Here is a 26,162-nt window from a genome sequence, read left to right as displayed (position 1 = left end):
AGGTGGCATGGCCATCTGAAGCCCATGCCACCCGTCTGTGAATTACAGCCCTCCTAGTCTCACAACTCCCCTCCCATAAGGAACAAAGCCTACAGGTGTTAGGTCAAGTAGTTTGAGCAAGAGCTTTTGTGCTGAGGATGGGAAGAAGTCTTTGAATCAGAGATAACATATCTAGGAATGCTCCATTCCTTCTGAGACCATCAGATATCCCTCCTTTCCCTGTGAAGCAGACAAATGCACCTGAACACTTGTGTTTTACTTTGAACTCTTCTTCACCCACTTATGACTCTTCTCTAATCACTATCTCTACCGTCAAAGACGACATCCTTTTACCATTCACAAAGTGAAAGGATTCATCTTTGCTAACACTTAAAAAATTACAAATGCTATTCCCCATCAGAACAAAACAAGAAGAGGGTTCCTCTTTTAGAAGAAAAACTCTTTACCCACAGGGCTGCTTTGTATCAGGTTTGAAAAGATAAGAGGTAGAAAGACCAAAGACGCACCTTTGCAAACGACTTGGTAATTAGTACAACAATCTCCTCTACTTAAGCAGTCTTCAGAGCAGTGACAAGCATTGTCATCATTCCTGGTTTCTCCGCAGCGGTCTTTGGTACATTCCCAGCCCCGAGCTAAAATATTCACAAGGTAAGCAAGAACAAGAGATTATAAACCACACAAAAAGTACTCACTAAAGCAATCCTGACAAGTCATTCGAGTTGGGTGTAAAATTTATGGCCCCATTTTAGTGATTTCAAGATCTCTGAAGCAGGCATGCCAACCACAAATTAAAAGGATCCTTGTGTCCTCTAAGATCCACATACAAGTGCTTCTGCTACCCTCAGGAGTACTCCAGGCTTTGTACAACCTGAATGCCAGAAAAAGGATGGAAAGAAGAGAAGGATCTTGACTGATAAATGGTGGGGCCACAAACTAAGAATTCCAGTGTTTCTTGGGTAATCCATTCTTTTTCTCTCAACTATCTGAGTCCACAATTCAATCCACAGGAAATAAGAGAAAGTTTAAAAGAGATTATGTGTTTGTAAATGGATATGAATAAATACTTCCATCAGTTCCTCACCTATAGGGTGAGATTCAGCACCAACTGCAGTCATGAGAACAAGAGCTGTCCTTCAAGGAAAAGCATGGCACAGCCACTGTAAAACACTCCAGCTCTTCTCATCTTGCAAATGACATTAGGACCTAAAGGCCTGTCTGAATTAGGGTGATCTCTCAAGGTCAGTACATTGTTACACTTTGGAATAGGGGCTAAGGATGTACAAAGATATTAACATTATATCATTATAACCAGAACTGAGGAAGTTGAGACTCTCAAGCATGGCAATGACAATTTTAATCATCGGACTAATCTTGAATGATAGAACAAGAGGAAATGGCCTTTGAGTTGCACAAAGGGAAAGTTTAGATTAGATATCAGGGGAAAAAAAAAAAAAGGTGTGAAAGCATGGTCAGGCTTTGGAAGAGGCTAGCCAGAGATGTGGTGGAGTCATCAACCCTGGAGGTATTCAAAAAGTGTGCAGACATGGCACTTTGGGAGGTGACTTAAGGGTCATGGAGGTGTTAGGTTAACAGCTGGCCTCTGTTCTTGGAGGTCTTTTTCAACTGAAACAGTTCTCTGATTCACTTCTGGCTGCTTAGGAAGTATAATTCTCTGATTAAGCAAGAAAATGTTCAGTGGCAAAAGTAGAAGGCACCTGTGTCAACTCTGACCACTGTGCAAACACTCAAGAAGATGGGTACAAACAATAATTTAAATGCGCTATGCTAGGAAGTAAAACATAACTCATGGCCCTCTCTGAAGTTTTCTTTGCCAATGACTCATGAAAAAACCAAAACCAACACCCAAAAAACAAAGAAAATAAACCCCTGTGCTGTATTTTCATTCCCCAGGGTCCAATCAATGGAAGTCAGATGTTTTTACCAGTGTGTTATATGCATCCTGACAGCTGGAAATTGGAATCTGGGACAAGGGTACTAAGGCCAGCCTGTCACCTGCAGCTCACTCTGAGAAGACCCATGCCACTTCAGAACTCCCAGGTCCTGAGGTGCCTTCACAAGTAACCACAATGCCCAAGCAAGCATTAATTGCTCCAATTCTCCAAAGAGATCACTTGGGAGGGAAAAAAAAAACAAACCGAAAGACTGGCTGACACAGAATGACCAAGCTCCAGCCTTTACTATGTCTCTTTTCATTGTAACCTGAAGATCAAACTGATCCAAAATAGAAATGGGTAGATTCAGACTGGATATTAAAGATGATGTTCTTCACCATGAGGGTGGTGAGACACTGGAACAGGTTGTCCAGGGAGGTGGTAGAAGCCTCATCCCTGGAGGTTTTTAAGTCCTGGCTCTGAGCAACCTGATCTAGTGTGAGGTGTCCCTGCCCATGGCAAGGGCATTAGAAGTAGATGATCCTTGAGGTCCCTTCCACCTCTAACAATTCTAGGATTCCTTGCCTGAGAACTAATTACTAAGTATCAGAATATCTACTTTCCACTTCAAATGAACAGTACCCTGCTTTTTCTGCCCTGGAAGCCATGGCTGGAGCCCAGCAGTGAGGAGCAATAGGTACACATGCCTCTACTCCTTGCAGGGAAATACAGGCTGCATTTTGGTCTGAGCCAAGCCTGCCTGGCAAGGCAAGGTGAGGTGAGGTGAGGTAAGGAGATGCAGGTTATGGCAGGGAGCACTTGTTCACCAGGCAGGTCTCGACTGCTTGTAGAAAGCAGCTGTCAACAGTGCCTGGCAGTGCAGGACAGGAGACCCATCCTACCTGTCTTTAAGCATAGCTCATCAAAGTCGAAGCAGCAGCTGTTGTAGCTCTTGCACAGGTTGTCACAGCGGCAGCCAGGAGGCTCTGCCTCTTCAAGTTCAAAGCATCTGTTTTTGCAGGAGCCAGAGGTACTGATCCAGGGGGAATCAGACAGGACTGTGTGGAATAAGAAACAGGGCAATATTTGTCAGGCCAGCAGCTGTGAGATGGGCGTCTCAGCCCCGAAACCACTTGGATGAGCAAAACCTCGGCTGCCTGCTCTGGTAAAGGAGCAGGGAGAGAAGAAGGGTTGCTTGAAGAAAGAAAACAAACAAACAAAACCACCCCACAACAACAGCAACAAAGGAACACATTCCAAAAAGGTTGCTCTTTTGGGGGAAGGAAAAAAAAAAAATGAAAAGAAGAAAGCAGAATGCTGTGATGTCCTGCAAAGCAGCAGCCCTGGCTTTACTTCTGTAACAATCAAGAGATCATTAGCAGAAATGTATTGAAGTCTCCAAGGCCCCATTTCAAGAGCTACAATCATTCCTCAGGAGCAGACCTTTCTTTTCAGAAACCTAGTGACATTTTCATGGCTGACTGGGCAATTTACACAGGAAAGGACTGCGGTTAATCTACATGCAGTCAGCAGGACTTGGTTTGTTATATTGGAAGGCACCAAATTAACGTCAGGCATGAAGGAAAACTGTGAGATGCTCTATAAATTCATGGATTCGTGAAGTACAGCATTTTGGTGGCTTCTGCAGAGCACTGAATTATAAAAAACTTAAAATATAGAGGAAGGCAGGAAATCAATGTGCTTGATGCATATAACCAAACAGAGGACTGCCAGTTTGAAAACCATGAATAATGTTTTGGACTTCAATAATCTATTAATTAGTAAAGGCCCTTACTGTCAAAGCTGACATGTAACACTCTGCTCTTTTTTCCAAAGCTTAGTAATTTATAGATTTTATACATTTTATACATTTTTTTCCTACAAGAGAATCCTATATAGCAGCTTACATGAAGCAAGAAAAATGCTTGTTACTCTCTAGGGTTAATTGTATTTCATGAAATAATGACTGTGTGCTAGTCTTTAAAAACAGAGGTATTCCAGGGAAAATTTCACAATGCCTTTTGTTCCTCGAGAGACCTATTAAAATTAAGCCTTTGAAATTGTCTTGGGGTTTGTTTTCTTTCAGACTATGGTTTGGTTTTGGCAAATCTCACCAGGATTGGCAGTATAATTTTTAGAGGACTGATGCAATGGCACTTTTGGGAAGCAGCTGCTCTGATCTTTTCTTCTATATCATTTTGAGTCGTTTACATAGCTATAAGTTCAGTCTCCACAAAAACTGGAGAAATCTTGTCCCAAACATGATGTCATTCTCCAGACACTGTGACAATGGATGGAAAAGAAGATAAAGGGGGGAGTTTGGAGATGACATTGCAGTAGCTGGCAGACCATCAACTCCCACTGACAGCACTACTACTCCACAACTTCCCTTAGGCTGGAACCGGTTGGATACTAAGCATAAACCACTTCAGGGAGCAAACCTGGCAGCAAATCAATCCTACAATAAGGTACCAGCTGAGTTAACCAAACCTAGCATGGCTGCAGCCATGGATTATGTCAGTGTCAAGGTGCATTCTTATGACTGCTGGGAAAGGTAGCAGTAAATGACCATGGCTGCCTCTGGGGTTTGTTTTTCCAATCAGGTCAGCAATGCTTAGAGAGAGTAACATCATACAGTAACATTTCACTCTATAGGTACATTCCCTTCAAGCACAGTCTTAATATTTTAAGTTATTATTTTAAAGCAAACAACATTTTGGCCTTCTGGAGTTCCAAGGAGTTAAACACAATGTATCTATGTCTGCAGCATGCAGATCAGAATCTGTGTAGTCTCTGCTTTTGGAGATTTTGAGGAACACGTTAGAGGAGCACTTCAGTAATACATGACCATGTCTTGGGATGTAGAGAAGGTCTACACAGCTGCTCAAGGTTTCCTGCAGCTCTACCTTTTGTAAGTGCAAACAAGGTTTCCATTTCATATAAGAAAGGTTGATCCCAGCTGCCCTGTCTGTTGCTTTTTCACTTCTCTTGGCAACCACTGTATTACAGATGTGATGAATTATCCCACATTACTTAGCAAATTCAAGTCACACCTCTTGAGCCAATGTAGGACATTTTCCACACAGCAACACAAAAGAGGACTTAGTTTTATTCCTCTGATCTGTGAACACATTAAGATCATTCCTTTGTTTATCATGCTTGACCTTGCATTTGCAGCCAGACCCTGATTTTCAGGTCGTGCACAATGCCGTGGCATAGGTACTGGTGCATGCAGAATCATTTGAAAATATTTCATCAGGAGCTCCAGCCCTAGTGGGAATTTACAAATTAACAACAAAGATCCCTGTCCAGAACAAACCTACACAAGTTCAAAATCCTTTCCAAAATTCCTGCATCCCTCCACAACTCCTGCAATCGGACCACGTTGCAGGCAGAGGGATCTCCCCTCCTTATTTAATACATAAACCTGTCATATACTGTCCCATACTACTTTTCTTCCCTCAACTAAGCTCAAAACAACCGTCTAAGGATTGCCTCTTATACATTAAAAACAGAAATCACATAGGGCAACAATGATTCACTCCACAGAGATTATTACATTTCCATTGTAAATGTGTTATATTTACCTTGGAAAGTGCCATATCAAACTACCTGCTCCTGTCTGATTTCATTATTTATTTATATTTACTATTTATTTCAAGTATTTCAGTCACAGGACTACACAATTCAACATGTTTACATTACAGGAAGGATACTACCTGGCAAGAATTTGCCATTTTGGATCCCATATGGAACCCATACAAAACATCAGGAACATCAGATTTGCTAGATAGTGTTAACATTGTGAGATTGCATTCCATTTTTGCAGAGTGTCATTGCAGTGAGTAAAATTTCAAAGAAAAGGTCACAAACTAAGGAAAGCATCCTACCTGTTCCAGCACAAGAAAGATGTGGCTCCATTTTTAATGAATACTTAAAAATCCAGTGAGAAAAACTTCAGGGTTTCACCTTCCAAAATTTAAGCTAACAGCCTCTGATGACCAAGACACATGCCTCAAGGGACTGCTAAGGCCCTTTTCCTTGAAAATGCTTACAAATACATCTAGAAACCTCATAGAACAAATAACTTAAAGGCAAAGATAGGAAAAAATGGGAGCCTTGGTTCTCTGATGTCTTTTAGAAATTATAAGTGGAAAAAAAAATCAGTTAAATAAATTTTTGGCCACAAATATTAAACATCTCAAATGCATAAAGGCTTATACGTATCTGTACCCTGTAAAAAGATAACAAGAAGAGGGGATCTAAGCATTATGGTATTTTCTTGACCTACATTCTACACTTATAAGGGACCAGGAAGAAAAATCTTGATTTTGACTCAGAGGTATTCCATGCTAGATGAAAACTGAAATCTGCTTACAGTTCTGGCACACCTCTGCAGACATAACAAATTGGTCTATACAGTAAGAGGTTGGTTAAAAGAGTGTTTTGTCAGTCCAAAATAATTAACTCTAAACATCAAGAAACACAGAAATAAGTCAAGACAGAGTGATGTGGAAGAAGGATTTATACTAATTTTTTATTCTGGATATTTCATTGCACTGGACTTCAAAATCATGTGATTTGGGGATCTTAATTACATCCTTCACTAAGAGTTCAAGAAAAGCACCTCTCCATTGTAGCTTTTCACTTTCTCCTGTACACAGATGTGACCACATGCAATACTTCATTTCTCTGCTGTGACACCCTTCTGCAATAGAAGTAACCAAGGTGGATAAACAGAAGGGACAAAACCCTCTGTTACTTTTCTGTCTCTCACTGTTGCACCTTGGACTGAACTACTCCAATGCCAGGTACTGGTGCAAGTCTACTCTCAAGCAAAGTCACAACAGACTGCCAAAAGCACCCTATCTCCTGCCCTCATGGAAGAGATCTTATATTTCTTCCTATATTTCTGGAATGCTGAGCTAAACCTCCTGCTACTGTAAAAAGCATGCAGCTACTGATCCCAGCCCTGGCAGTGCTGAACAGTGCTGGTTGGCTCAGAAGAGCTGACACTGATGAGCTGCAACGGGTCCGCAGTTTCAGACCTTTGGGACTTCAGCAAAAAAATCAACTGAGCAGCCCTGCCCTAAAGCCTAGACAGCCACCAGCAAGAAGCAGCTTGGAGCCCAGTGCTGAAGAACATGAAATGCAAATCCCTCAAGCCACTGTTACACACACACACACACTATGGTGAACCTACTAGAAAATAACAACAGAAATAAATTTGGTGTTCAAGCAAATGTTTTTTACTGCTGTATAAAGATCAAAAGCAACAGCCGCTATCTTTTTGTTTACCTAAAATGCCTCTGCTCAATAATCAGCAGCCCTGATTGTGCCTATGATTAGACACCAATTCCTGTGAAAGGCAGAGGAGTGAAGGACACAAACACATTACCAGGAACACAACAAACTCTGGCCACGGTAAACAATTTCATAATTAAACCTCAGGAGCTATCATTACAGACGTGCATTGCAAATGAGACCCTTTCACTTCAGTTATATTAACCAGCTCTAAGTCAATGACCGCAGGATTCCTTTCTCCTGCGAAAGGAAGGAACAGAGACACAAGTCAAGCCTACTCGACTAGTTTTCCATTTTCTATATTTTTCCACTTGGACTATGCCTGAGCTCACAAAACTCTATACTGCCCCAGAACACAAACAACAGTCCCTTCTGTGTCATGTTCTTGCTTTCCTCCAAAGAAAAAAAGTAGGAGGCAAACGAAAAACAGAGGACTCAGTGACGGCACATCTGCACGAACACCTGCTCTCCTCTCCCTGGCCGTCTCCGCTGTCAGATGTCTGCCGTCTACTGTTCACAAACCAGCATGACCTCAGGAGCCACAGAAATCCCAAAAGCTTTTCTCACCAGTGCCTCTTGAAAGCATTAATCAAGTTTCTAGGAACCACTTCAATAGCTACCAAAATAAAACCAGAACCCTTAAACCCATCGGGGAGTTTCTCTTAGCTCTAGAAAGGAAACCGAGCGGAGCGCAAAACACGGCAGCTGCTGTGTAGGAGCTGATGAGATCTGTCTCTGTGAGACTGACAGTGCTCAGTCCTAAAATAAGCGAGATTTTCCAGAGTCACATGCACACAGAGCAAAAGTTTAAGTAAATAGGAGACCTATAGGTGAGTCCCAAAGGTCAACTGGCTGAGGCTCGGTGAGGTATTTAGTCTTCTCTATATCCTAGAGGGAAAAGGAACAAGCAAACTACTGTTCCGACGTAGGAGTGCTTTCTAATCACAGCATATAACATAAGGGTACTCAGATGTACAATTTATGTCTGTTACTGTACCTGAGACCGGGCCCTCATCCCATTCTTCAGATCTCCTAAATCGATTTGTTGTAAATCCCATGCAGACATTTACTCCAAAGGCAAAAGCAAATAAAGATATAACCTGCAAAAGCAAACAGCAAAGTAAGCAAACTGTGCAAAAAGCAGGAGTTTCAAGCTAAGAGCACTACGATTAAAGGGGCAAAGATGGTCTTCTGTACATTGGAGCTCCCCAGCACTGCAGTTCCCATCACTGGAGCAGCAGTTGGTAGCGTCACCGTTGGAGAGTAACACAAACCAGAAGGGGTTTATGAATAAAACATCTCTTTCTGAAGCTGAAACGCTCCTTTTTGCAGGAACTTTTTCAGGAGCGACGGGCTACTCCTCCTCCAAAAGCAAACACACTCCTCTCCTCCCCTACCTGGTGTGAGTGGACGCAGCCCTTCTTAGCCATACTAGAGAATTCTTGAAAAGCCTGCACAGCACCGTCGTCTTTTCTTTTTACTGAGCCCAGAGCTCTGCTTGCTCTGGGAGTTCGGGCTATTAGCTACAAGTAATCCCACCTGGTGAGGTTGACAGGCTCGTGTGATTTGTCCAGGGGGTGATTTCATCATGTTTCACTCACAAATCGCAGCTCCGAGTACAAGAAGCTCCAGGCATCATCCCTCGCTGCGCCCTCCCCCCAAACACACACACACGCAGGCTTTTATGTGGTTTCCTCTGGCAGAGCTGGGCTTTCTTATGTTGCTGCAGCCAATAGCTGTTCCTGCTCGGCTTATTCTCCTTGCAAAAGTAACATGGTTAAAAGAGAAACCAAATGCGTCTCCATCTGGCTCCCCGAGAAGGGGGCGAAGCTCACTCAGGGCTGTGAAATTAAAACATCCCAATGCCACCCCCAAATGTCACCCAGCATTGCGTGCGTCACGGTGCGGTGGGCTCGGGGCACGGGTCGAGCACACAGCCGCAACTGCTGACCTTGCAACAGCCGGATAGGTTTTGGGAGCTCTGGCTCCCATCTCGTTCTCCAAGGCTTCTCCTGAAGTTTCTAACTGGGTCGCAGAGCAGAGTCCGGTCGTTCCACACACACACACACACACCCGCCAAGGGGACAGCTTCAGAGTAAGGGGTTATTTTTCAACACCGTTCTCCCGCAGTGGTGCAGATCAATGGAAACGCAAGCAGTTTTATCGGAATAGCTGGAAACTGCAGGCTTCCAGAAAGGAAGGGAAGTGATACCTTCCCTCTGCCCCACATTTTCCCATTTTCATCAACAATAACAGAAAGCTAGCTGTTTGGATAAAGGCTTCTATTTACAAAGCAAATTACAATACTGGGCAGAATTACAGTTCAAATCAGTGGCTTAAATATTATTTGCCAAGGCAAATTATTTACAAGTGTAATTTGCTATTTTTTTCCCTTCTTTTTTTCTCTGATGAAAGCTCTTTTCATTGAAGTGTTTACTAACAATTACATTTAAAGGGGCAGAGTCAAGGTTCATAAGCCCTCAGATGGACTGAGCCTCCCCTGGGACCTGTCCTGTATTCTGTAGTGACATTAAGAAACACTGTTCTTTAAACTGCTATGCAATATTAAATATGTACAATCTTGAGCTTTGTTTAGGGGCATCTCTTACCTGCTGCAATATCTCTCCTTCCTCACCATGTAGCTTTACAGGGCAGAGTTAGGCTACCAGCCTGCTAGAAGCTGGTACCTTTTATAGCAGTTTCTTAAACAAAAGTGGCTCCATTGTACAGTGGCATCTTTCACTGCAATGTTCAGGGAAATGTAATTAACCTGAAAAGACCCACATCTTAGCTACCAGGACATCATATTTGTCTCCCTTGCACAGACCAGAACTGTGAAGTCAGGACCCATCTTCTAACGATCACTCCATCACTAGCTGGGTTGAAAATTAAATAGGTGGCAATAAGCAGTATTTTTCTAGAACCCCCACCACTGTGCATAAAGATTCAGAGACAACTAATCACCAACATTTTTACTAGCTGCTCCTGCACCCTTAGCCTCACATATATCCTGTAGTTAAACAACTTCACCCCAAGTACAGAGGTGTGTGTGGCAACAGCAGAAGGGAAACCAAGATTGTCACGAATAAAATCACTTAACAGCGTTGCCTATGTATCTCAGTTAATGAAGTTCATTATCTCATGGGCAAAACATAGGAATGTGCAGCCCCAAACTCTCCTCTAGCATGGGACTCTTGGTTTACTGACCCAGACAAAACACAAATGAATTTTCAAATCTAGTGGCCAACTTTGAGTGCCCAAGCCTCATTTTCAGAGCTACTGAGCCTTTGCTGTTCCTGGATATCCTCCTAAGACACACAGGTGGTCAGTTCTTTTGAAAGAAATTTCCAACATAAGTTGGAATAAAGCAAGAAACAACCCCCTAAATTACAGCATTGTGGATGACTTCTGCTGATTGGGAAACACATATTTCAGTTTTCCATTCATGCAACTTCTCTACAGCTTGTAAACTGCACAATTTTGCATCAATAGAAGAGCTCATTTTAATTTTCCTTAATTTAATTAAGCTCTTGTGTAGTATCCTTTAGAACTATAGATGATGAGGCCTGCTAATCTTTTACATATGTGTTATGTAAGACACATTTTCCAGTAGCTCTGAACTGACCACATACTCAGATGCACAATCATCTTTTTACACAAGAATTCTGCTTGAAGCCCCCACGTAGATGCACAAGGAACTTATTAGCATAAACAAGATCTAATGTGTTTTGGGGTTGTTTTTTTTCATTGCTAGGATCACCAGCAATTAACTTTTTTGGCAATTAATTGTCATTTTTAGCCATCAGAATAGGAAACATTAAAGCTGAAATAATGTATTCCCGGGCCAAGAATGCAGCGGTTCGGTGCAAGTTTTAGGGCTTAAATGAAACACATTTTAAAGGAATGTTTAAATGATCACCGAAATATGGGATGCCTGCTCATCGGTTACTGTGCACGGCCCTTGGCTTCATTGGCTTGCCTGGTCGCACCATTTAACTTGCGGTGCAAAACTCCCAGCAGCCACTAGGTGGCACTTTACATGAGCAGGTCCTGCTGCTGGAACATTTTCACAGCCACGACCATTCCCCTTCTCCTATTCCACTGTGCGCTGGGTGCTGGATGTTTCTGCATCAGGTGTCCAGGCAGCCAGTGTGAAAGCTTCCAGTATGCTTGACAGCAGCATGAAAGGCAGAAAAGTGAAGGACTTCTTCAGAGTGTCCCAGAGCTCTTAACCCACTCAAACACATATAGTTGTAGCCAATACAAACATTCAGTCGGGCACATGAAACAGCAACTTCGAACAACAAAACCTTTTGATAAGGTGTAGAAATTCAAGCAGTGCCTACCGTGAGGCTGAAGAAGCTTTCACCAGCCAAAAGGAATATGAGAAGATCTAGGTAGCTCACATGACAATAACAAGAGCAGCTGATTTTTGTGTATAAAGGAATTTAAACCACATTTTTACAGGACTTTATAGATCAAACCCAAATACTTTTAACACTCAGCTAGCATAGCAACTGATAAACAAAACAGGGTAGGAAGGGAAGGTGAGTGTGTGAGAGCAAGGGCAGCAAGTGGACGGCAAACAGCAAAGCCAACCACAGTCAGCAGTCTGATGACAAAAAGTGAGGAGGGCGATGACCCATGATGAACAGTCCCTCAGCAGAGATCAGCCCAGGATCCAGGTTGCAGTCACATACAGGTGCCCAGAACTGTGGCTGTACAGCCTGGGTATGCAGAAAAAACATTACAGAAGAGTTTCTGAAGGACGAGGGATCTGTTTCTGCACAGCTTGTAAGAGTACCCCAAAAACCCAAAACAGGGTCACTGAGAAGTCCTCTTTGTCTGATGGAGGCAAAAAACTCCAGCAAGTGACAGATTTCAAATAGCTGGCAAGATGGTTTGGAAACAAAAGATCAGTTCCTGATTGTAAAGGGTAGGAGAGGACACATGTTTTCATTGAGGGACTAGTACAGTATGCAGTGCATACTAGGAAAGAAGCTATTAGTATAGATAGGGCTGCAGAAGCTTTTCCATGTATCTTCTCTTAAACACATAAAAACTGCATTTTGTCAAGGAGATATTTTCCCTGCAGTGGGCAGAGGACTAACTGGTGAGCTGCACCATCATGCCTGCTGCTACCCCATGAGACTAGGAAGACCCACAAACCAGACTGTGCTCATGAAAATACACACTCCTCACTCCTCAGAACACCACCTGACAGCACCTTTAGGCATGACTAACAGTCACTAGTTATCTGTCTGCTCATCATTGCCCTGAGGGCAAGGTATGCAAACCATGGTGCACTGAAGGAGCGTGCTGAGGATGACTTTCTTGGCTAGAAAGATCCATAAAGGGATGCCAGACCCTCAGGGGCAATCATGGGCAAATTAAAGTCTTCAAAACTGAGGTGTGCTGCAGCCCAGTTCCTGAGGCACCGAGTGCCTTGGGCACCTATAGGTCCATCAGCATTTCTGAGCATCCTACATAATGCCTGCAGGGTTCACAGGGCTGGGAGGTAAGCACCCAGATCCAGCCCCAACCTCACTGAGGATGATCAGCAAAGCACGTGGACCAGCGAAGCTTGTCACATCCTGCCTCACTTCACCCTCCTGGAAGAGCTCTCCCATGATGGCTACCACGTCCCACAGAAAGCAGAGTTGTACTGCATCTGTGTCTGTCCAAAACCAAGCCTACATGCTCTGCCTAACCAGAGAAAAAAAAGGAGATGCTTTACTCATGTAAAGCACTTGTATACACAGTGGGATGAGGACTGAAACCCAGGTGCATAGTATGGTGAAAAGAAAAGGAGGGCATAATGCAGCAGAAGAAAAAATTCTCCTGTATCACACATCAGATACGAGAGCTTCAGTGGCTAAATGTGGGCTATGAATGTGACAACAGCACTGCAGCTCCTGGAGTCCCTTCTGATGCTTGTGGTGGGGCCTTGCTTGAAGTGAACCCTACACACACAGTCATCATTTGTGCCTGAACACAAGCAAAACAAGGTTTACCAGCAAGGTCATGTCTCTTATCAGAACAGTTAGGTCAGCTGGGAAAGGGAAAGAAGCTTTCAGTGACCTCAACACAGCTTTGCATGCCTGAATGCCTGCTCTCTCTCTTCCAGCACTACTACAGCTAACAGACCAACCACTCCAACACAGGGCATTACACTTCTTGCTATGAACCACATATCTGGCAGTAACAGCATTAATACCAGTCCAACATGTATGCCTTCATAGCTTTCAAAGAAATGGAAGGTTCCCCAATTAATTTTCTAGATAATATTATTATTATGAAGCCGAACAAGTACTTGAGTTTTCTGCTTTCCTCTGCTTGAGGTGGTGGCAGAGGTCACAAGTGCCCATCAGCAGATTTGCATCCACCTTTAAAAAAGAAGATGTAGGCTTCAGTGGTATGAAGATCACCTATCTACCCCCTGACAGGAGTCTGGAGGTCTCAGTGGTACCTGGCATATGCCATATACAATAACTGTTAATTCATTTGATTTTACAACTGATACAAGTCCCCCCCAAACAGAAAAAAATCCAAACCCCACAACATAGTCCTTTAGAAACAATGGGTTAAAGCTAAGCAGGGGAAAAAAAAAGGCAAAACAAAAACAGATGGGGAAGCTACTTAAAGATGTAATAAAGCAGGTTTTCTAGACTTCAAATCACAGTCCTGGTTTCTTTCTGTAACTTGTATGTACATCCTTTACCATGTTTGAACCTTTCTCAGTAGTATAATAGCTTTGGATTTCCTGGATACATGAAACTTCTTGTGGGGATTCTTGCCATAATCCTGTAACATATCTCTCCTACTTAATCACATTTACCCTCAGCCCAAACCCTATTTTGGCACACTTATCAAGCTCGAGGCTTGGATATGATTAAAACATTTCCAAGTGCTAATCTCTTCCCCACAAGTAAAATGTGGATTTAATTAATACTGTTTTGTTTACTCTGAGTTTGCTTGAATTTGTTTTCTTTGCCAAACAAGAGTTTCTGTTTGTTTGTTTGAATATGATGGGGTTTTTTTTTTGGCATTTGGCTCAAGAAAGAAGTATTTTGCTTAGGATTTTTCTTCTTGTTAATCTACAAAACCCAAACCACTGAGATTTTCTAAATAGCAAAATCCTGTTTGATTTCCACTGAAAGGGGTATGTCACTAGGAATATTCTCAACTTTCCTGCAGATGAGGCTTTGAACATGGGGCTGTTCAGTCTGGAGAAGAGAAGGCTCCGAGGTGACCTAATTGTGGCCTTCCAGTATCTGAAGGGAGCCTACAAGAAGGCTGGGGAGGGACTTCTCAGGATGTCAGGTAGTGATAGGACTAGGGGGAATGGAATGAAGCTGGAGGTGGGAAGATTCAGGCTGGATGTGAAGAGGAAGTTCTTCACCGTGAGAGTGGTGAAGCCCTGGAATGGATCGTCCAGGGAGGTGGTTGGGGTGCCGTCCCTGGAGGTGTTTAAGCCCAGGCTGGATGAGGCTCTGGCCAGCCTGATGTAGTGTGGGGTGTCCCTGCCCATGGCAGGGGGGTTGGAACTAGATGATCCTTGTGGTCCCTTCCAACCCTGACTGATACTATGATACTATGATCCATGCTCTGTAGCACCAATGCTTCTGGGGAAGAAACTGGAGTGGGGTCATGGTGGAAACAGAAGATTGCCCCACAACAAATAGGTGCATAAGAAGGCATCTCAAGACTGAAGAACTGGCTGCTGTTACAGTAACCTTAGAAGTGCCTGCATCTATGAAAGCTTTTTTTGGAGTGTTAAATGAATGCACCAACACAGAATAGGCTGTGGCAGTGTGGCAGTTAAGACCAAAAAAAGAAAAGAAAAAATGTTGAGGACCTTCTGGGGCTTGAGCCTAGTTCAGATGAACACAAGTCCAATTCAAATGCAGAGCTATTTTATTTGCATAAGAACTGCAAGACTGCACTGTTAAATGCAGTCAGTCCAGATTAAAGATATGAAAAACCTCTATTAAATTTAAGAAAAAAAAAAATCCTGAAGAAGTTAGGACAACTGATGAGGAAAATATATGCTCTGGAAAAGAAAAATAGCAATTATTAACAGCTGCCTAAACTGCTTGATCTGCTTCACTGAGTGGTCCAATGAAGCAGCCCAGTGTGGAGAAGGATGCAGTAGGAATGTTTCAAGATGTTGCTCAAAGACAAAATGCATAAAATGAGGACACAGTTAACACTGTCACAACCTTAGTCTCATCTGAAATGGCTTTTTGGGGGTACTGATTTATCTCAGAGCTAAAAGACATATCTTTATGAGGTACACAAGCTTCGGGTATCCCCAGCTATTGAGAGGGGTGGGATATTTGATCAGTTTGGAAATAACTGGATTTTCTGCCCCTTCCCTTCAGAACAGAAATAAAATCTTTGAGTCCAGGTACTAAGCATCTACCAGCAGCCCTGGCAGGCTGATGAGTCCTTGCCATCAGTTCCATCCCTCGCACTCTAAACAACCCTTCCTAGGGCCACACTGTGAGTCAGGTTTAAAAATACTCTTCCTTCGAGAGGCTTTGAAGTTGGATGAGTACCCTGCTCTGCACCTCAGCACTGGAAGCAGCATGTCTGTGACATTCAGTGATCTGCAAACTGCTACTGCGTCTGACCCCCAGGCTGGGTACTGTAAACTCTTCTCTTCCCCCCAGCTCCCTGCTGCTCCCAAGGAGAGCAGTGCCACTGCCACATACGATCAGCACTCCGCATTTCTTAACATGCATTTCCTGCTGCCTGCTCTAATGCCAAAGCACAAAAGCATAAAGCAACTGCAAACTACTTTTTAAGTCATTTTGGACAGGTGGGCCACGTTCCAAGCATCACAAAGATTCTTAAGTTGAACCATGTCACCACCACTTTAGTCGACCACCAGCTTTTTTTTATCAGATTACAGCCCAGTGAAAAGATGACGAAAGAAAGTACAAAGGGAAAAACATCCTGTTGGAACAGCTCTGCCTGTTTTCCACGGGTGAGAAAAGTATAAGGGAAGTCTCAACAACAAAACAATGTGATCTGTGGCTGGATTGCTTTTCAAACCCATTATCATACTGTGTAATTGAATAAATGTCAAGCTCTGCAGGAATGCAATATAAAACACTGAAGGAAAGTGCTAGAAATCAAAAATATGCAACTCTGCTGGCATGGGTTTGCATAAGGATTATCAGGGGGTTGTTTTGATGTAAATACTTCATTCACCTTTCTAGCATAAAACTTTGGAAGGGAATAAAGAATGATTATTTTTTTTAATGGATTAGACAGACTGTAAGGGAGGTGGCTACTTAAATATCAATAGATTTCTTCAATATTTTAGATCAAATAATCTTACAGAGGTAAGTTTTAACTCATCTCTCTTTTTTTTTTCCCCCCATCTAGCAATACAAGGTTTTCAGAAAGAATTTCTTCCCCGGTTTAGTGATTGCTGACTGCTGCAAGGAAGGCTCCCCACTCCAGTAAATCTCTCTTTCACAGAAGAAAACACTAAAGTCAGCTTGAAATTATATTTGCTGAAGTTTCTCAGGGCAGAGACAGATGTTCCTGGGCATCCACAGAGAGCCTGCAAAACAGCTGGGACTATTTAATGTAACATCATTTCACTGTCCATTGCTGCCCCTTCGCCAACATGCTGCATCCAAACACCTCTGAAGGCAATGTCTGATCCAACCCATAGAAAAAAAGACGAGCAAACTACTGCTCAACTCTGCAGAGCAATTCTACAGAGTTAGGCTGCTGGAGTCATGTAATTGAAAACACAGGTTTGGGATGAGGTGTCCCTAGGCTGTATTCCTCCCCTCTGCTTTGTTATGCTGTTTGCAAAGTGCTGAGGGAAGTATTCAAATCCTGTCCCAGGCTCTCTGTAAAAGCTGGAGTGATTCCCTGAGAACTTTATGCTGTAGAGCATAAAATAATCCTGTCTTCAGATCTGCACACTTCCCCCTTGCAAATTATCTGTGTCTGGTAAAAGCGGTGAGTTGCTCTGTGTGTAAGCACAAGCATATGGACCTGTCTGGGAACATCTCAAGGGTTAGTCCTGGCTAAAGGCAGGTGTGGCCCAGCAGCCTAGGGAGCACACCCTGCCTTGTCCCTAGAGCTACCTGCACTTCAACACATTCCAACCGAAAGCCAGAAGCTTGACATTTGGCATTTCACAAAGCCTGTGCAAACAAAGTGGTATTACCCAGGACAGTTCATATATCCCATTCTTTGTGCACCACAGGGATGAGAGGAAGGAGCTCAGCTAAACATCATATTTAACAACACACAGCAAGAAACAAAAAAAGCTGTGAAGAGGATAAAATGGGAAATTGTAGGGGAGGGGGGAAGTACCTGCCACGGGAGGTTTCAGGAGCAGAATGGCAGGAATAGCTCTGGCCATGTTCCACAAATGGTGCATATGTTTCTAGACTAGATGACATCTGAGTTAATAAGTTCAAGGATGAATTCCCAAGAACTCCTCAAACAAAACAAACATTAGGCTCGAGGTGAGGAGAAAGTTCTTCACTGAGAGAGTTGTTAGCCATTGGAATGGGCTGCCCAGGGAGGTGGTGGAGTCACCATCCCTGGAGGTGTTCAAGAGGGGATTGGATGTGGCACTTGGTGCCATGGTTTAGTCATGAGGTCTTGGGTGACAGGTTGGACATGATGATCTTTGAGGTCTCTTCCAACCTTGGTGATTCTGTGATTCTGTGATTATTTTTGTAGGTTATGTAGGTCAAGGGGTAAGGCTTCTGTATTGGGTGTTTATGCCCAGGTGCCAGCAGGGCACAGCAGGGTCTGCAGGGGAGCCTCTGAAAAGAGGTCGAGGCTGCCTCATGCTGGATACAGCTGGTTCCAGACAGTCCCAGTCAGAGACAGGGAAATGTGTGAGAAGGAAGGAGCAGAGATGGACTGATCACAACCTGCCATGCCACATGGGGTGGTGGGAAGGAGATAGAGGAATCAGAAATGAAAGATTGAAGTTGAGTCTGAGTGGGGGGAAAAAAGGAAAGAATGGTGCTAGTTTAATTTTTGTCTTTACTTCTCACTATCTGAATCTATTTTGTCAAAATATTTGAATTAATTTTCCCCAAGTTGAGCTTGTTTTGCCCATGACATTGCCATAACTGCTAAACAATCTCCTTATCTTTATCTCAGTCCATGAGGTTTTCCATCTTATTTTCTCCCTTTGGTCTGTTGAGGAGGAAGAGTGAGAGAGTGGCTGGGTGAGCATCTGGCAGCCAGCCAAAGTCAACCCATCACAGCTTCCTATTAGAAATCTCTACAAGACATTATGAAATTAGGTAAACAAAGGAGATAGCTTTAAATTTTTGAGGAACTTCACAATATAAAGAGTGGAAGGAGAGCATCAAGATTCCTGTAGAAGTTAAAAGAGAGTGACTTAACAGGAACTGTATTAGAAAGGGAGCATCTGAGGACACAAATTTTCTCCCAGTCACAGAGACAAGGAAGGCTCGTCTGCAGTAGAAGAAAAGCTGTGTCTGGCTCAGGGTAAGAAGGTAGGATCTGAGCATACATGCTGTGATTTTGTATCTCATCTATTTTGTCATGTACAGCACTAGCCATCAGAAATTCTAAGCAATGGAATTTAAGCAGTACACAACAGCAAAATAGTTCTCCAATGCCACTTGTGCCCATATCTATTTCTGTATTTACATTTCTTTGTGTACCAAAGTGCCAGTGACCCTCTTCCCCTTTGCTCTCAGAGTGTGGAGTGCACACAGTTTCATGGGTTTTGAGACAAAGCAGTCCTGGGATATCATTTGGTGTGACACTCTGCAAACAGTCATCGTTTCTCCTAGTGATGAGCCCAAGGGAGAGTGGATCCCAGCTGGGCTGGTGCAGTTGGCAGCACTGAAGATGGGCTCTGGGAGGTTCGAAAGCCCCATCCAGCAAGGGTGCCATCAACTTTGCAAGCACATGAAAACCAGCTTTTGTTACTGTTTTGTCAGCAATAACAGATATTCTCTGTTTCAATCAGTGACCCATTGATTTGGTGAAGAACTTAAAATAGTGCATGGGAATTCAGATGCTTCCAGGAGCAGTCTCATGCCACCAGTTTTCATTCAGCTCTCAGAAATATTCATTACCTCCACTTCCAGCTCAACTAATGTCAAAGGATTACATCTGCTGTCCCCAGATAAAGGCTGCTATGCAAACACTGTTATTAACAGCTCCAGCTTTCAAGACTGATACTAACGGATTTTTAGCTGTCTGGCATTCAAACTCAGCTGGCATCTTTGATGAATAATTGGAAACCTCCCCACTGCAGTGACTTTAAACTCATCATTTAACCACCACATTACATCCTCTGAAGTAAGGCAAGATTTTCTAGAATAAATATTGCTACACAAATGGACCACAGTTTTGTGGTCAGCCTGCTAGGAGGAAAGATTTCTCCAGCCTTGGACTTCATGAGAAGCTCTCTCCTACTCTCAAAATGTCCATAGCTATCTCTAAACCGTTTACCAGGTCACCTGTGGATAACCAAATGGTAGGGGGAGAGTCAGCCTCTTCTTTCTTTTAGATACAGCCTGCTACCTTCCTCTACTCTCCAGGTCATACTCTGCTGGCCCCTAGGCTACCTGCCCACCACATGTCCAGCAGGGAGGTCTGGGGTACCTGTGTAAACTGCAGAAAGAGCCTCAACACCACTCCAGTAAGGCAGTCTTTGAAATAAAGGGAGCAGTACCTCCTTCACAACAGAAATGTTCTGGTTTTGAAACCAGCAAGCCAGCACCTTGCTTCGACTCGCAGAGCTCAGTGTTTCCATCCCAGATGTGGTGGCAGTGAGGAACAGCCTGTACAGCATTGATAATTGCTGGCAGGAAGCTTGCATAGATCAGTGGTAATTAGAAGCGAATCACAACTAAAATCTAAGCAAATCAGAAGCAAAAGAGACTCAAAAGAGGGATTCAATGATTAATGCTTCAAAATCAGAGTAATTAAACCCATTATGAGTCCAATCATATGGAGAGGAACTACAAGGCATACACTGTTCTATTAACTCCTTATCAACATGCCTCTCTAATCAGCACTTTACATTTGCACCATAGGGAGTTATGAAAAAAATTACACATCTTTGAGAAGTTACTGCCCTGATTAAAGAAATCCATGTGTATCCTCTGGAGAAAAAAGCTTGGGTAGAGGCATCTGAAATAGCAACCTTATTTAGACAGATTGGCTTTGAGCTCAGGCCTTAACCAGTGCATGGCTGCTGGAAATTTGAATATAAATCAAAAGCTATGTGATATGGGAGGTTTAAATTCACAATTATGTATTTGCATAATCTTAATATTGTAGAAGGCAAATGCAAACAAAGACAAGATACTTTGCTTGTCTGTGCTGGATGCCAGTTTGAACATTGCTGTAAGGTAACAATATATATGAAAAGCAGTTACTATTAAAAATGTTAAGAGAGAAGATATCTGCAGAAGGCAAAACAAGCTGGAAGAGATCTAGTATGGGTTTTTAAATACATTTTCTTCTCTGTGCATTAAATCATATGCTCTACTTATGAATCAGAGCACTTCCAACATCACCCCTGAATGCATACTGAAAGGACTCCCAACTTGCCAAATCCCAGTCTAAGCTGCATTTGGCAAAAACACATCCATGCTACTTCACAGCCTGACTTTGCTTGCAATTATATTTAGTTAGGACTACTTTAACAAGCCAGAGAAACACATGGGGCAGAAGGGAAGACGCTCCTACCGTACCAGTGGGTCTCTTTTCTCCATGACTGAAGCTTGATGTGGAAACTTTGCTTCACCCTCGTCCCAGCAGCAGCTCCCAGTGGATGTGCTTGCCTGTGGAGGTCGCAGGCTGCCTTGGCGCTGGGCTGGCTCCCAGAGGGCTGCCTGGCCACCCTGGGCCTGGGATCCCAATGCAGTGGGGCTGAAGTCAGGGTGCCAGCTGCCCTGGCAGGACAATGGCTCTATTGGGAGACAGCTGGGGGACAAAGGCACTGCTTTCAGGAATTATTTGATATTCACACATGTGACCTTTGTCTGAAATGACTCCATGGAAAGTGTCCCTGTCCTGAACCTCTGCTTTCAAACGCAGCGATCTGAGGCACTTGCTTCATCTGTCTTTTTTTTTTCCTTCTTCTTCTTCTTTTTTTTTTTTTTTTTTTTGCCACAGATGCCTCAGGAGAGGTCATGTGCAGATAACAAGGTGATGCTGAGCTCTTTCTGATCATTTAATAGAGCCATTCAGTAATGGATACAATTATTTTCTTCACTTTTCAAAATCCCTCACCAGAATCTGCTAACTGGAGTGAGTGCTTTTGTCTGCTGCTTGGAATTTAATTACAGAACCAGAGTACTCTAACTTCCAGTCCTATGTCCTGAGGCAACCTACAAGCTGCTTCCAAAGGTGCTCAGGCCACCTTTGCTAGAATGCATGTAGTTTTAAATGCATGCATCAGATTTGTAATGGATTGGAGTGACTTATTTATTATAAATTAATTTTTTTGTAACTCTGATTTTTAAGTCTTTTGAAGGCTTCCTGCTTGACTGCATGTAAAACAGAAGTTGTCAGTACATAGCACACATGATATCCAAATATCACTGTAGCTAGGCTGGAGGTGGAGGGGTGGAGATGGAATTTATCACCCTCCCATTGGGATATTGCAGTGAAGGTTGGGGATGTAGCAGGGGAAAGGAAGGTCCCTCAGGGCAATTCTTTGTTAGGATGTAGGGAAGGTTAATAGCAGTGTGCCTCTTCAAGGTGAGCCAATTTTAAATTCATTTTTTTCCTGAGATCTTGGTCTTTGCTGTTTATTGTGCTGACAAACTAACAGTAGCACTGACATCTTTGTGCTGGAAAGAGATGGGGGTGTTAATCTATTTTTAATTTAAGGCAAAGTATTAAAGCTAATGTTAAGCAAAGTTATCTGTCCTTGCCATAAACAGATCTCAGTCTTACACACACTAGAGCAACAGATTGGACTTTGAGGACCAGGGAAGAATGGCTTTTGTTAAGTGAATATGTTCAGCCATCCCTACCAAATTCCAGCCAAATTTGGTTAAGTTATAAATCTTGAAGAGATCTTTGTGTATGCTCAGCCCTCTGTGCAACTTGCTCACACTTAATTGCTGAGCTTTCTGCAGATCATCTTTTCCTGGTGTCTTTGAGCCCATGGATCACACTGTAGGTTTACTTTAAGGGAAAAGCATTTTAAAAGATGCAGTCACAATGAGATCCAGAAGTGGAGTCACGTCCATCCATCTGTCATACACATCCCCACCCTACCTGCTGCACACAGAGCATACAGTAGAGATGTTGTCTACTGTAAAAAGTCTGTGTGCTTGTACTAAAAAGTCTATGTGCTTGTACCACCTGGGAAAGAAGGAGCTTCCTCCTGAAATAAATCCTGCTCCATCCCCCAGACAAAATCAGACTCCAGTATGAATTTCCCCATGGACTCCCTGTCTACCCTCCTTGCTCCCTACAGCCCCTTCCCTCACCATTAGTCCTTCAAGAGAAGGAACATTGAAAAGGAGGATAAAATCAAAGCTTTGAGGAACTGCTGAATAGGTGGTGGGTCCTTTATTGTAGATGAAATGAGGCTGCTGTTGGAATGATGGCAGAGAGTTTGTGGTAATGCACAGACACCATAGAAGCAGCCAGATTTCAAGTGTTGGATTTAGAAATTTTTGGCTACCAGGTCAGTATTTTTGCTTGTCAAGTCAAATAATTGCAGATACAAATCCAACTGGAGTTATAAAAGTATGACATGCAAATAACTTTGAAAAATTAAAAAGGTTCTGCAATGTCTAGGAGCAAAATATCTATGAATCTGAACACAAGGGAGCAAAAGACATAGCCAAGAAGAAGAGACAAATTAGCAAACTCACAGATCTCTTCACCTCATAGCAGGTTGTTCCCAGCACTGTGATCCCCAATACTTGTTTGAATTCTGTGTAAAAGAAGATGCATATCACCTCCCCCAGAAGCTAATGTGCAGCCTGCTGTGCCATTGACAATGTTTTAATCCTTTGATCCCCATCTGACTTTAATATTTTCCTTTTATCTCTCTTTTTTTTTTTTTTCCCATTTCACCTTATCACTTCCAATTATTTGTTAACCCAGGACAACACATCTGTTCTGCAGCAGAAGGGCTAAAACTCATTTGTTACAAGTGCTCTGATGAATAAAGACATGTTTACATAACAAACTAAATGTTTTCTCCACTCTTACAGAATTTTTATGTTGCCTGTATTTGGACACAAGCACTGGCTTCCCCACTCCGTCTTGTTTCAGCATGGGTGACAGGAACTAGCATGATTTACTATTTCCCAATATATTCATTGTAATCTAAAAATATTTTGGTAGATCTTTACCCCTGTCTAACACCACAGCGTTCTTGGTCATACAGCTATCAACTTCTTTGACTCATACTTGGTTGAAAGAAATCTTAGTCAGCTCTCTCACTCTGTATAAACAAAATGGAGCTGTTTAGCAAAACAGAGGCTGCTGTCTCTAGGTGCCGTGGGGAGTGGTGGATATTGCTTTAGATAGTGCCTCGTCAGGATTACCACACTCCATCGAGCGCAGTTCCAGCAGAGGCAGTGGCCCGAGGCAGGGCTTGGTCAGAGGAGCACACAGTGCTGTCAGTGAAGGCCAGCGCCTGTCCTTAAGGTCTCAAAAGGCACAGGATGGGCTTTGAGAATGCATTTCTACTCATAAAGGCAGCCTTCTTACACATAAATCTAACACCCTCCTGCAAAGGGGAATCTGTGCAGCACTGCTCTTTTACAGACTGTAGCCGTTACTGCATTTTATCCAACATCTTCTCCCTGTGGCAGACTCCTGGTGAGCTATGAGCAGAGATACCAGATCTGATTCCTGGACTTGACTTTAGACAGTGAGGATGCACAAGCTGCTCAGATGAGGGCATGTCTGGATAATGCTGCTGCATTTAGGAGTTTTCCAGATGTGGCAGAGAGTTGTTTCCCATCTGAAGGAGAAGCTCAGGTGGACAGGCAATGGATTGGAAGTCCTGGATGATAAATTAGATACCCACCTAAGTCCTGTTTGGACCATGCAAAGCATTCAGTCTAATGAAAACCAAAACAAGAAGTTTCCAGGTACATTAGGTTCACAAATTAATACCCAGGAAATGTTCTGAGGGGAAAACTTATTGAGGGTCATGGTTTCATCCTTTCATATGTAGCCCAGGTCAGGCTGTACTGGAAGGTTAATGAAAAAAACCCAAACAACAAACCAAACAAAAAGCCTTTCTCAATATTCAGAATATAAGGAGATGATAGTGGGTGAGACTGAATCTCTGCAGCCCCATAGGAGAAAAGATTCCACAGGCTCAGCTTTAAAGCTGCTGTTCTCATCAGAATCAGAAATCTGAATGTTCCTCAAGCTCGTGCAGTCAGAAGGAATAGCTGTGCACTTGAACCATGCCACACATTGAGCACCTGTCTATAGATTTCTGGAGCTAAGGCCTTATTTTTAAAAGCCATGTTTACAGCCAGCCTGCTAGAAAAAAAAAAGACCTTCTGAACATTAATCCTCTTAATCCTTGCATTTTCTGCATTCATTATTGTCATGGGTTGAGTTAAATCTACTGCTTATATTCAATACCACACTGCCATCCTGCCAGCTTCAAAATGAAAGCGCTGGCTGGAGCAAAGTATCTTGGGGCTTGAAGTTCAGATTATAACATGAGAGGGTCCCTGTTCCAGTTGCTGCTTCTGGTTTCCAGTTTTGGGGTGTTTGCTCTTTTCCACTGGGCTGTCTGCTGCGTGCTGGGTTGGGGGGAACTGTGCCTATCACTGGCTTCTGCTGATGCTTCTGCATTTTGCTGCACTTTTCTGCAAATAGGCTAAGGTGATGGTGCATTGTCCAGTAAAACTCTTTATCTCAAGCCAGAGAGGGGTTTTTTGTGTTACTTTCCTTCCTGTGTGTATGGGGGAGAAGGTCTCATGAGAGTGGGCTGTGTTAACCCAGGGCGATTATTAAACAGCACTGTTGCAGAAAATTATACTGGCAGTTAAACATGCCATGGGTAGTACAGCCCCAACAATCAAACAAGACCAGTGCTTAAAAAGAACTTGTACTGTAGATGGTCAGAAATAAAAGAAGATTGTGGCTTACAAGAAATATACAAACCCTCTTCCTGTTAATCTGTTCCACATTTGATGACTGAGCATGAATTACAGTTGAAAAATATCCCGGGGGATCGCTTAATACACTGCTTAATACAACCATCCACCCCCTGCAAAGTACAACCTCATGCAGTCTTGCTTCATTAGGAGTTTCTCTGCAGCTCCAATGTCCCAGCTCAGTTTCACCTCCTGCAAACAGGTCTGAGCATGAAGAAATGGCTTCTGTGGCCAGAACTGTGCAGAAGTATGTAACTCTGTACAAGCATAATTGCACAAACTGAGCTAATGGAAAAAACATACTTTGTCTGGCTACCTTCTAGGCATGGCTGGAATTACCCCTTCTGCAATCTGAATGGATGATGTGGTCTTCTATCTCTGGCTTTACTTTGGCATATTTTCCTTTGCTTAACCCTTAGTTTACGATGTTACAGCTGCATAAAGTTTTGCTCAAACTCAAAAGGTTTATCACTTCTCTCTTTCAGTGACAATTCTCCTGTCATGAAATGTTTTATTTCCACTAGACTTTGCCCACCAACAGAGACATTATGCTATCCTTTATCCTCAGTTTATGCTGAGTTTATTCTTCTTTCTAAGAAGAATAAATTATGAGTGATAATAAAACATTATGCTATCCTTTATCCTCAGTATCTTCAATCTGAAAAGTCATCAGACCAAAGGCTTCTATAGATCCCTTGCCAAAAATTAACCCTTCCCTCCTGAGCTCTGTTAATGACAGTATACAAGGCTACAAGCAGCTATGAAATAGCACAGCTTTATGAATCTACACTGGTAAGATCCACCTCCCTGAAAGTATCTTCCCTGG

General features: G+C 42.9%; 1 protein-coding gene across 3 annotated transcripts in view; it reads right to left on the bottom strand.

The window, feature by feature from the left end:
- The window catches only part of ENPP2 (ectonucleotide pyrophosphatase/phosphodiesterase 2), a 56,876-nt gene extending 47,928 nt beyond the window's left edge, over positions 1–8,948 (bottom strand). Inside the window, exons 1-4 of one of the 3 annotated variants that reach the window (XM_054167316.1) lie at positions 8,736–8,948; positions 8,194–8,296; positions 2,795–2,950; positions 507–632 (exon numbers count right to left, since the gene is read on the bottom strand). In XM_054167316.1, coding sequence (XP_054023291.1) covers positions 507–632; positions 2,795–2,950; positions 8,194–8,296; positions 8,736–8,786 — 436 coding nt within the window. In that variant the 5' untranslated portion in view covers positions 8,787–8,948. The other 2 variants (XM_009905778.2, XM_054167317.1) reach the window with 2 other exon arrangements.
- Between the last annotated feature and the right edge of the window lie 17,214 nt (positions 8,949–26,162).

Source organism: Dryobates pubescens, chromosome 14 (genome assembly GCF_014839835.1).
Source record: "Dryobates pubescens isolate bDryPub1 chromosome 14, bDryPub1.pri, whole genome shotgun sequence".
In the NCBI taxonomy this organism is placed as follows: domain Eukaryota; kingdom Metazoa; phylum Chordata; class Aves; order Piciformes; family Picidae; genus Dryobates; species Dryobates pubescens.
Note: the sequence above shows the minus strand (reverse complement) of the source record. Positions and strands in the feature narration are given on the sequence as shown.